General features: G+C 41.2%; 1 protein-coding gene across 1 annotated transcript in view; it reads left to right on the top strand.

Annotated features, from left to right (window-relative positions):
- XYLB (xylulokinase) overlaps positions 1-12,361 on the top strand; it is an 80,156-nt gene that overhangs the window by 63,391 nt on the left and 4,404 nt on the right. Inside the window, exons 16-18 of the mRNA XM_062493644.1 lie at positions 2,832-2,890; positions 6,697-6,784; positions 8,965-9,059. Of these exons, the coding sequence (XP_062349628.1) occupies positions 2,832-2,890; positions 6,697-6,784; positions 8,965-9,059 (242 nt within the window). The remainder of the gene's footprint in view (positions 1-2,831; positions 2,891-6,696; positions 6,785-8,964; positions 9,060-12,361) is intronic.

Genomic DNA, 12,361 nt, shown 5'->3' with positions numbered 1-12,361 from the left:
ATTCAAACACAGCTGGCTGAGAACACTGCTGGTGATGGATGAACAATGTCTCTCTTAATGCCTTTTATACATAAATGATGGGCTTGCTTTATTTATTTATAAGATGTATCCAATTACACGTCTCAGAGCAAATGTCCACTGTTCAGTAAAGCACAAAATATTGGCATTGAAAAGACAATCCCTGAAATCAGTGATCAATGTATTTTCCTCATTTGCTGGCAAGAGACTGAAATAAGAAGTAAACCTAAAACTCAGCAAATTCAAGTAGTTCTTTAGGGACCTAATCCTTGTCCATAAAAAGTGACTGAGCTCAGTCAGAGATGATGCTGTGTCTGCTCTGGCCACCTGCAGAGTACCACATTCACCTGAGATTTTGCCTCCATGTGGGCTGGATGGATCAGTTCCACCTGTACAGCAGCTCAGGGTCTGTCATCCCACAGGGAAGGCTCAAACTCTCTGGACTGGGATGTGATTCAGGGAAGTGAGCCATCTTATTTCTTCAAAGGGGAGGAGAATTAATGGTTTTGAATGGTTTTGCCCTTCATGTAGCTTCAGCATAGGTTTGTGGGTGCTTCCACTGTGTGTCTGTGTTTGTTTGCACTGAGGAGTGGATTGAATTTAGAGCATGAGTTTTCCAACTAATGTTACAAACTTCACGGTGTAAATTAAGTTAGTTTTTTTTTTTTATTTTATCAAGTAGCTTAGTTGTATTCTGAAATAATCCGTAGTATTTTACTACAAAAGAATTAGTCTGCATTAAGGTGGGTGTGCAGATAGCAGCATGTTAAACAATTTTAGGAGGTCTGGCTTGGCCTCTTGGAAGACACCTAACGCAGCAGATAGTGGGATAAATGCTTACTTGTGTGTGGTCTGTATTAAATAGCAAATGCACTCTAAATTTGCCCCTATGTTTCTTATAACTTATTGATATAGAAGTAGCTTGAGTTACAGAAGGTTCTGACATAGCAAGGAGTAAGTCTCCCATCTCTTCCTAGATTCCAGATGCAAACTTTTGGGAAGTTGTGGAGCAGAAACCCTGAGACAGAGAGCTGGCATGCAGATGGCAGTGCAGGAAGCAGCTGAGCTAAGAAGGGTTTGCTGCTCTCGCAGGGGTGGTTTGCTGTTTGGCTTTGGCACTTTTATGTTCTCCACTGCTCTTTCCTCTTGGTGGGGGCCCAGCAGTGGCTTCAGCCCCTTTCCAGAGGCACTGGAGAGTAAGCCTGACTTATTCTTTGGTTTGAACTGCTGGGGGGTGCAGCCAGTGTGTTTGTTTCTCATCCTGTCTTGCTGTCTGTCTCTGAAATGTGGTGTTTTCATGTTGGATGTGGTAGTTCCACAAGAATTTATATTTGCAACAAGGTTTAGCAAGACAGAATTGTGACTACCAGACAAATAATTGAGAGTTTGGGTTGGTTTCTAGGAACAGAGGCTTACTAGTTATTTTTCATTGGTTTCTGTGCTATTATGTTGTTGTGATAATCTTGGCAGGAATCTGTCACTCTGTGGTGGTATAATTGAAACTTGTTTTCCCTGAGGAATCACTCTGCTGTTTGTTTTATTTGTTTACTGACATTGACAGAGATCCTAATGGCTTTTAAAACCCAATTTGTGCATCACTGAATATCCTCCAAAGAGGAAAATAAAATTAAATTTATCAGTAAAATAGGGTCTCCCATGCAATGCTTTGTCTGGGTCTTGGGCTCCACCTGAGCACCCAGATGGGGGTCTGGAAATGGTGTGGTGAGCTGCATCTTCTGATTATTTCTAATTCTGTCTTCAGGCCATTAAGGTACTTGAAGGGATAAATGACAATAAGTTATTTAGGACATCAGTGTAAGTTGCCCAACTTTGCCTCTGAGAAATAAATTGTCTTTAGCTTTTATTAAAAAGGAAGTTAACATAACAAAACAATAACCACAGCACAATTTCCCTTTTGGGAGAGTATACATGATGGTATCACTTATTGTCATAAATCAGGGTAATTAAGTGTTTAGATTTTTTTTTTAATGTATGATATCAAAGTGTTTATGCATTTATTTTATTTTAAGCCATTGAAGAACTACAGTGTGAGATGATTTGGACTGTTTATGCTGGTAATGCCTTGCTGAATTGTGATTATGGATAGAAGTGTGCCTTGTTGCATGCCATGCTCCAGAGGAGCATGTACACAAACAAGTGGTGAGGCAGGCATTCAGGAATGCAGAAGAAAGGATGGGTTTGTTTAAGCCTAAAGAACACAGGATATATTATTTAAGTCCTCCAGAGCTGTGTGTTTGCACTAGATGAAGATTCGGGTTCTTTTTAAAATTTATTTCAGTGAAGTGATTTAAACCATCTCTAATTGCCTTTTGACACACTTCCTTGTCATCCAAGCACATAGGGATTGCCCAGGTTTCAGTGAATTCTAACTGTGAACGTCATGAGGAGATAAGTTTGGAAAATACTGCTGATTTTAAAGGTTATCTGTCAGTTTGTATATATACAGCTAGGAGCCAAACCAATCTGACCTCAAACCAGAGCTGTAGTATAATAACACTGCTTTTCTTACTCTGTATCTCCTTTGCAAATCTCCCTGACATTGATAGCACTACAAAAATAATAGATCTGCAATATTTATGTTGCAATATTTGTTGCCTCTCCTAAGGAAGTGTTCTAATGTGCCTTGGAAAAGTGGGTAATTAATGTTATCTCCTTTTTTAAAGAAGGTAAATTAGAGGTACAGAGAGAGAACCCTGACTCCCACCTTCTTGTTCTCACTGTACTTGGTTCAGTAGCACAAATCTTGACCATCTGCTCTACCAGTCTGATTTGTACTTTTTATTGGATTGCAGTGCCTAGAACAAGGATTTTGGCTACTGGTGGCGCATCCCACAATAAAAAGATCTTACAGGTAAGTAGAAAATTGAATCCTGAGCTAAACTTGCAGTTACGTCTCCATTTTTATTTTGTTGTACTGAATCCAAGTCACTGCAGCTGCACAGGAAGGCGTGGATGTGGAATTGTGAATCTGCTGCAGGTCTTTGGTGTTCTTCTTCAGATTTAGTGTGAAAACCATTAACCCAGTGCTAACTTTGCATTGAACTTAGAGGATTTTTTTCCCCCCACACTTGACTGGTTTTATGAAAGTGTATCTGAAGCACTGGTGATTTCCAGATCTCATCACTCATATCAGTCAGCAAAGAAATCAAAAATAAACTTATATAATAACTGAGATTTCTTTTTTGGTAGTTCAGGTCAAAGTTGAACCACTGGTTTCTTTAAACTGAGGGGGAATTATGCTGGTGTTAAACACTAAGAAAACCCAGCAACAAACAAACAAATGAACAAACACCCTCATACAAGCCTCAACCCCCTACCTGTGTGTTACTTATTAGCATCATAGCATTTGCTGGGAGGAGGCTGCACTTTCGTAGGGTTGTTCCTCTCTCTTCCCAAGCTCCTCTCTTCCTGCTGCTGCACATCCAGCCTGGGAAAGATCCTTCATCCATCTTTGGAGAGCAGAGAACCGTGTGCTCTCTGTTTCTGCCCGCTGGGACTTGGCAAAGCCTTGCTCACAAATGGTGAGAGGTCTCTCACCTGGCCTTGGACAGCGTGCAGCGAGGCATCTGGATTGGGATTCGTCCTGCCCAAATGCAGTCATCTGTGATGTGATGTCTGTTTACGATATGTCAACCCTGTCAGAGGCGGGGGAGATGACTTCTGTTGCAGTGCAGAGGAAAATGGATGGTGGTGTAACTTAGCAAATGTAAATGTCTCCTTCTGAGTGATCCGAGGAACTTTCTGGGCTCCAAGGGCTGCCTTGACAAGCTCCCCTCTAAGCACGGTCTCCAGCACTGACCTGGATGTAGACATGTACACCACAAGTCCTAATCTTGGGCCAGGCCTTCCCACTGGCCCGCAGTGTGTAGTGAACACAGGGTGAAATGTTTTCTGGGGGTTCCAGTCCCTTCCTGTCAGCTCCAGAGAGTTGAGGCCAGCCTCAGCTGCACACCGTTCTCTTTGACAATTGCAGTCCTTTCTCTGCTCCACAAAACCTGAGCTGGATTAAATGGAGGTCGAAGAGCAAAAAAGCAAAAAGCTGTTTTCTCCTAAGGCATCTGAGCCACGTGTGTGTGTAACTTCTGGTTGTACAGCTGATGGGGGAGCAGCAAATTTGGCATGATCTGCCTGCAGATGTCACTTCTCTACATCTGCTTTGGTTACTTTGCCTAGGAACCTTATATTAGAAAATTAACTGGTTGGTTAATTGCTTGAAACATTGGTCCTTACAGGAGTGATTCTGCTAAGGGTACATCAGGAAAGATTGGATTCACAGATGAGTTTGTTTTTAAAGCTGCGTTTCCAGTTTGGGTCCCAGGAGGATCTCCTTGGTATGGAATGAAGGCAGAGAAATGTTACTAAAATATGTAATTTGGTAACATACACAGCTGAAAAGTCATGGGACTGGGAGAGTGGTGGCTGGGGTGCCTGCTCTTCACGTGTAACAATTCAGCTGATTTTAAAACCCATTAGAAGTGCCTTAAAATAATATGATCAATACAGCATCATTCACTTAATTCAATCACTGGTTAATTGGATCTTTCTTTTTAATTTAATCTAAACCTCAGAAACCGTATCAGTTGCATAAAGAATAACAGCTTCCATCCTTATCATGGTCAATTTTGGATCATTTGTTCCAGGGCTACAAAAGACTATCATTTAATTAATCAACGTTCAGGAACTCCTATATTTTACACCACAAAGGAGAAAACTTAGGAAAATCTGTTAAAAAAATTAGTAAGGCAACTTTCTCCACAGTTCCAGGAAGCTTTTTATAACATATGTGGTGCTTGATTAATGACTACACGGACCACAGTGAATTATCTTATGCAGTAGAACCTCTAACAATTTATTTTTTAAATTATTTGTGAGAGATACCATAGTTCCAAATGACTTACCATATATATGAAGTTTGAATAATTTTTATTTTATAATTGTGGTAAAAAAAAGCAATATGTTAAATTGTTAAAATGTTATTTGTAGCATTACAGGACTTCTTTGCAATCAGTATGGAGTAGAGTTGCATTGCATGAGGTTCTTCAGAGATGCACCAAAAAAAAAAATCAATATTGCTGTGCAAAAGATTGTGCAATTTAAACTTAAGGCAAGCAATGCCTACTAGAGATGAGGTGAAGAAGCAGATGGGGAATGTGTACAAAGTGGTAGCATTGGCTGGCAGGATGAGCAGTGGGACTAGAGCTCTGTGACCTTATAATTTCCAGAGGACTTCTTAATAGATAACCGTGGTTAATTTTTCATTTGTTCTCTAGCACTGAAACTCATGTGTTGCTCAGTGCTTGCTGGCAAATGAAATTAGCTAATCCTGACTTTTCTATCTTAATAGGAGACAGAGTTTTAAGTGTATAAGCTCAGGCTTCCATTGAGTTCTAGTTAGCAAAAAGCCACCTACATTTAAATTGTGAATATCAGTGATTTTCAAAGGTTTTTATTTGAAGATTCTCCACAAAATTTCAGAGAAAGAAAAATCCTTTAGGAATTTCGTGTTCTATGTATTTCTATAGGTGATATGGATTGAATTTCTAAGTAATTTTTTGTGAAGCCCTCAGGTCCATCCACAGCAAGGTTATAAATTCCAGGATCAGGATTGCCTTGCACTAATCCAAATGCTTTGGAATGCTGGACATTCTGGCTTTATTTTAGACTCAATTGCATGGATTTAAGTCAGGTGAGACACTTTTCCCTTTGGCAAAAGTAATAAGCTCAGCACAGGTTACATCTGAATTGTTTCTTGCTTCTTGTGTTGCTTAGCCTGAGGGGTACCTGCAGCCCTAGAAGTGATGAAATCAAAATGGAAAGCAGTTGTTGACAATGCTTTAAGAAAGGAATTATTGAACCTCTATGTCCCTATACAAATATGTCTTAATTGCACCCCTTTTCTTCCCCTAAACTGTGGGGAAGAGCACATGTACTCAGTGGATGTGAGGTGCTGATGGTGTTGATTTCAATGCAGAATGATGTGTGGTTGAATAACTTCAGTATCTGTTGGATACCATAATAAATCCTTTGCCTGTAAAATTTTACTTGTATTACTCAAGCCAAGTGTTTTGATATATCTTCATCACTAAAGTTCCCTTAAAAACAGGAAAATTGGTAAATTTAGAGGCTATGTAATCAGCTCCTGATCCTAATAGGATGGGAATTCTGGAGATGAAGAAGAAAGGCTTAGCAGGCCTCCATATTTATTGCTGGAGGCTTATTTTTATCCAAGTTTAGAACTGAGGAGCTGTGACTGGTTCTTCTTTCTTTCCTTCCCACTTGAATCAGCCTTAACATGAACGAAGAAAACTGGCTCCAGTTCTTGAGTAGGTCTCCTTGCCCTGACATAAGCCTGTAGCATGAGCTGATTGTGTGAGCCTTTGATGGATGATTCCTGAACTGAGGTCTCCACTGAACTTGTAACCAAGAGATCTGGAAAGAAATGGGACTTTATTTCCTGGCTAGAGTTACATCTGCAGCTCAGAATTACTGATACCCTGTAATGTGACAAGTTTATGCCTCATTGTTGCCTTCAGTGCTTCTTTCCACGGGTTCCTGAGTGCTTGTCTGGGGCTTGGGACAGCTGCTTGCTTTACTGAGCAGTGATGAAGGATTTCTTTTTTTGCCTTTGTGTTTCATGGATGCTTTGATGCTCCTCAGGTCCTGTCTGATGTGTTCAATGCACCCGTGTTCACCATCGACACGGCCAACTCTGCTTGTCTGGGAAGTGCTTACAGAGCAATCCATGGTAAGGCTGCCAGGAGACTCTTGTGAGCACTCAGGGAATTTAATTTCACTTAGTTAATACTTGGGATTAATGTTACCGGGCATGAGCGGGGAGAAAAGCTGTGCACATCTGACTGGAAGGTCGCACAGGTCAAAGAGGGATTTTTGCTCTCAGTACACTTGGATTAGGCCAGAGAATATAATTTACATTGTAATTCCATGTCTGGTGGCTGCTTTCCAACCGAGGGATGGGGTGTGGGAAGTGTTGGTACTGTCCAGGGAAGGTTGAGGACTTTCACATATTGAGTTGCTACTTCCATGGAAGAATGCAGCCAGCTGAAGGTGCTGGTGCAGCCTGCTGCCCCAGTTTGTGAACTGAGCTCTAAACTGGGTTGCTGAAATGGCCAAAACAAACAAAAGGTTGATCCCAGCAAAGAAGATCAATGAGGACAGGGACAACAATATAATACTGCTGGCCAGTATTAAACCTTTATTTCTTTCAGCTTTTAAACATCATATTGAGCGGTATGCAAGGTGTCCTGGGCTCCATGCACTTTCTCTTGTAAAAGCATGGATTTTGGATACTCTTAGGTTGACCAGTCATCTTGTTTGCTGTACTACATCTCTCACTGTAATATAACAGTCCAAGCCCCAGGATTTATCTGTTAATTAACTTATATCTATTAATGCATGTGGGTGTCTGTTAAGGGTAGGCCATCAGCTATTTAAGACCTGAATCCCAACCATGAATTTTTATCCATGTATATTGAAATAGTTTCTAATATCTTACAACTAAGCAATTAAAGGAGCGTGGAAGTCCTTGTTTAGGTCAACTTCAGTTAGTCTCAGTATTTTTTTTATTTGAATATTTAGGATTTGGGCCTTAAGACATGGGCAACTTTCCTACAAGTTCATGTAAAACCATGGGATTGAAACAGGTGTGGAAAAGATAGCATCAGCCATCAGAAGAAATCAGCCAAGTTTTAATTTTAGAAGCAAATTCTGCTGTCACATTATAGCGTCTAAAGACATGATCTCTTGCATTTGAAAACAGCAGAGAAAATTGCACAGCCAAAACCTGAATTGGTGTGTTTAATGCACATAGCACTCTCTTCTCTTTATCTCCAGAAAAGGCAGAAGGGTTCTGCCAAGTAGGCTTTTGCAGGACAGTGGGAACACTTGGATTATCTGTATATTTGAAGACACAGTGGGCTCATTTTTGCACTCGTGGGTAGAGTTTCCAAGCTATTTTTCTTTTTACTCAAACTTTCCTTTCTGCTTCAGAAGCCTCCCAGCCCCTAATGCTGCAGGCAAATTCCTTGTCCGTGAGCGCCTGTGAAATGTGGAGCCATCATGAAAGCTTGTGCAGATATTTTGTGTGTGTGAGATGTGTATTCCCTCTGCCAGTTTGGCATATGAGATGTGGAGGCTTGGCTGACAGAGCGTTTGAGCGAGGATTTCGGATGCTGTGCTGATGGAGGGACTCCTTGGCTCACATCCTCTGCCAGCCAAGCCCCAGGGGCTTTGCTGTGTGTGTTTCTAAATGGCATTTTTGATTGATGCTTTCAGCTGCCTCACTCTTGGCCAGGCAAAGGAGTTGAAGAAAAGTGAGGACTTGCTAATATAAATGAAATACTGATAGCAAGGGCTCTTTTTAACAGTATTACAATGTGCATCTGGGGTGTTTCACAGTTAGCCTGGGGTTCTTAGAAGGTGTGCAGGGAGCTCCTGAATGATGTGATTTGCTCACAAAGCAAAATGCTGTCATAGCAGAACTCCCGTTATTCTGTTTCTTTGCATATAAATATATTTAATAATTTGTAGCCTATTTTCTTGAAAGTATTTTCATTTCTCATTTTTGTTTAGTCACATTTTGTCTTTGAACCCCTTGCTTCCATGTATTTTCACTGCTGTTTACTGTATTGTTGTAACCATAAATAATTACTGATATTGTTGAGTAGCATTTCTGCTGCTTACCTGTTCCCCAGGGTGCAAATTGAGTGATTGGCAAAAACTCAATCACAGAGTCCCCACTTCCCAAGCTAGCTCATAGGAATTTAAGATCTTCTGCCATTTATCCTTCAATCCTGAATGCTGACCTGACCAGGGAAGATCAATATAATGTATTAATTTGCCAGGGAGTCAAGGCACATCCCTCATGGTGTTTTTTTGCATTGATCAGGATTGTGATTCTCATTGCAGGACTTGTAGCTGAGAGGAATGTGTCCTTCGCTGATGTTGTGAAATTAGCACCAGAGCCCAGATTGGCTGTTACACCCACCCCTGGGTCTGAGGAGGTGAGCAAGTTTGGGAACACCATTTTTCTTTTCATTTCCTGTCTGCTTCAAAATGTAGGGGTTTGCTAATTCTTCTGATAAAATAGATTTATTTAGGAAACACTTGCTTACACAGTTCTCATTCCGTGTTGTAAAGACAGGTTTGATTCTGAGAGATATTTGTTGTAATGATGCAATAATCTGATCCCACCATTCAGGTCCTTGAGAATGAATTTTCCTCACAAGGTGTGATCAGAGCAAAACTTTTTCATTAAGGGACAGAAAAAGTTATAAAATAGGTTGAATTTGGATACAGTTCAGTCAGGTTGTATCTGATAATCTTGACAAAATAATCTGGACTTGTTTGCAGCAAGCACTATGGAAAAAAGGATGGTGACTGTGCTTTCTGGCTTCTTGGAAAACATCTCCAAAAATCCTTCCTGTGTATAAACAGTGGTCAGCAATTGTATGTAATCACTGGTAGCTCCCACTTGGAAACACCACACCAGCTGGGAGGATTCAGTTGGCACAGGTCTTTGGTTCTGTGCCCATCCTGTGAATTTCGGCACGTCTGAAGGTGAGGTTTGTGCTTTATGGCCCACGAAGACAAAGCAGAAGAGATAGTAATTGTTGGTAACTATGTGATTCCAGCCCTTGTAAAACCAAGGAAGGAATCATTGTCTCAGGCACTCCAGTGCAAACCTGCACGTCTCACTCTCAGCCAAAGGCTTTAGTTTACAACAGCTTTTGAAATATAATGCCCAGTAATAAATAAACAATACAATATAGCGAGATTCCTGGAGAACATGTGTTTAAATAAGAGGCGAATCTCACCAAGGTCTTCAGCTGTGCAAAACCTTTTTGCATCAACACAGCCTTACACCTTCCACCATTTATGAGATTTGGAAGTGGCCTAACTACAGGCAGCAACGTTTTAAAGCTTTTATTTAAACTGGGAAATTAATGATCTGCCAAAACTACTAACTCCCAGCTACATGTGTAGAGGAGCACCAGATATCATCATGAGTAATAATAGAAATGATCATGCTGCATTGTGCCTGCCAGCGTATTATTTAATTATTAACTGAGATGGAGGAGCTCAGTAATCGAATAGAAGTCCCCTTCAGAAATATTAAGACATTGAATAATTTAAACTTGATTGATCTGATCTCATTTACTCAACCTTCCCCCCTCATTTTAAAAGATAAAATAATTAACAGCAGTGGCCTGTGCCACGTGTGCTGCAGCTGAAGCTCTCTGCAGGGAGCACACCACAGGAGCAGCTCCCTGGTGTCTCATTCAACCTCACCTTGCTGCCCTGTTCCCCCCCCAAATGCTGTGTGCTGAAAAGCTGCTAGCCTGGCTGGGGTGGAGGTGGGGAGTGCTCAGGGACCTGCTTCTGATCCCCTGGTGCTGCTTCAGCTATAAAGCTCAAGGACAGAGGATACAGCTGTCACTCACAGGGGCCTTGCAAGCACCTTGTACCCCTGCAGAGGCCAAGCAAACCTGACTGGAGACATCACTGGAGAATTCAGCTACCTCTTTCTATGTTGCTCTCTGCATAAAATGGCCTGGAAGCTAAAAGAGTTAATTATCTCCTTCTCAGTACTTTCCTTTTCTACACAGTTAGACCTGGCTCTCCTTGCACATCTTTGTTACTGGTTTTAAATTATCTACAGTAGTGAGCTGTTGCACCAGTAGATAAGAATGAAAGGCAGGGAGGCAGTGGCCATAGAGCATGGGGAGGAATAACCATTCCTGCTCTTTAGCTTAGCTTTCCAGCTTCATTCCCTTAAAATCAGCTTCTCACAGTTACATATTTCACGCCGTTTTTTTTCTTCCTGACTTATAATTTTGCAGTTGATGGTGGATTCCCTGGCTGGTTTCATGGCTGTGAAACTGCAGAAAGCCAGAGGGCCTGTCAGTAATACAATGTGTTAGCATGAACAGTGCAGTAAAAATTCATAATGCAATGAGTCAGTTTGATTCTGTTTTATACAGAGCTGCATCTCCCTGTCCATCCAATTTCATTCTGTTGAGGTTAGAGCCTTTCACTTAAATGATAGTTCTTTTTATAAACTTCAAAGTCATCCTGAGGTGAAGTCCTGTCTTGCTGAGGAGCTCTTCTGAAAGAGTCTGGCTCACCAATGTGAAATTTCCCCCAACCACTTCTTTACATTTTTTGGATGGCTACAGCTAGATCTTGGCAGGGCGGAGAGAAAACGGGTCATAACACAGCAATCTGCTCTGGTTCCATCCTTTCTTCCTGGTATAGGTTGGAGACAACATGTTAGATCATTGGAGAGAGGAAAACCTCCTGTAGGCAGAGGTCAAATGGGACAGTTTGATGTAGCTTCTCCTTCATTGCCAAGGCCTATGCCCACAGCAGGGGTTTCCAGGAACCAAAAATGCAAAAAGCGTTTCTTTGATTTCTGAGGGATCATTTGTGATAATGAATGTGATTTTAAAAAGCAAGGGCAGGGTGCACAAAGCTGCTCTTCTGGTTCAATTAAACTGATGGGCAGGTAAAACAGAATAAAGTCACAAGAAGGGGAACATAGAGCTTGTGGTGGGCGATGAATCAGTCCTTAGTGGAAGCTGAAGTCTCAAAAGTTCCAACTTGCCTGGCAACAATGTGACTTGATCCTGTTGTAGACGGTCCTGCCTTGCAGAGAGCATTTCAAAGAGGATGAATCCCTCTCTGTGGGTATGACCCCAAGTCTCTTAGCTGAACCTGATTTCCCAGTATTTTTGTAGGATATGGGTATTATTCTGAGCTTGTTTCTAATTCTGTCAATACCCAAAGGGGTCATGACGTGTTGTGGCGGAAACCACTGTGGTGATAGTCCTTGGTCACTCAGTCAACCAGACTAGCTCAAGTCAGTCATCTGCGGGATAATCTGATGAATTCTTCTTCCTCTTTTTTTCAGAGTAGCAAAGATTAAAGAGTCATCTCACCACTTTGGGACCTCCTCTCTTCCCTGAGGAAAAAGATTAATAAGAACCACTAAGCATGATAAAAATAACCAGGAGATTCTAGAGCAATAAATATATGTTAACAGACAGAAATAATCTGTTATTTCAGCATTAGAATTCAGATCTATTTTAGTAATCTATTAAAACAGGGATGGTTGGCTAGTTGGTTAATTAAGCAAAAATAGAACATGAGAGAGAACACGATTGTCTGGGAGTTGGTCACTTGTGTTTATACAAGCTGTGTGCCTGTGACAGAGTGCCAGATTGGTTGTGGTATTGTCCTGGGGGAGGTTTTAGGGATAAGGCATAGCAGCTCACTACCTCTGGATGTGTGATTTTTGATTGCA

This window comes from Cinclus cinclus, chromosome 1 (genome assembly GCF_963662255.1).
Source record: "Cinclus cinclus chromosome 1, bCinCin1.1, whole genome shotgun sequence".
Classification (NCBI taxonomy): Eukaryota; Metazoa; Chordata; class Aves; order Passeriformes; family Cinclidae; genus Cinclus; species Cinclus cinclus.
Note: the sequence above shows the minus strand (reverse complement) of the source record. Positions and strands in the feature narration are given on the sequence as shown.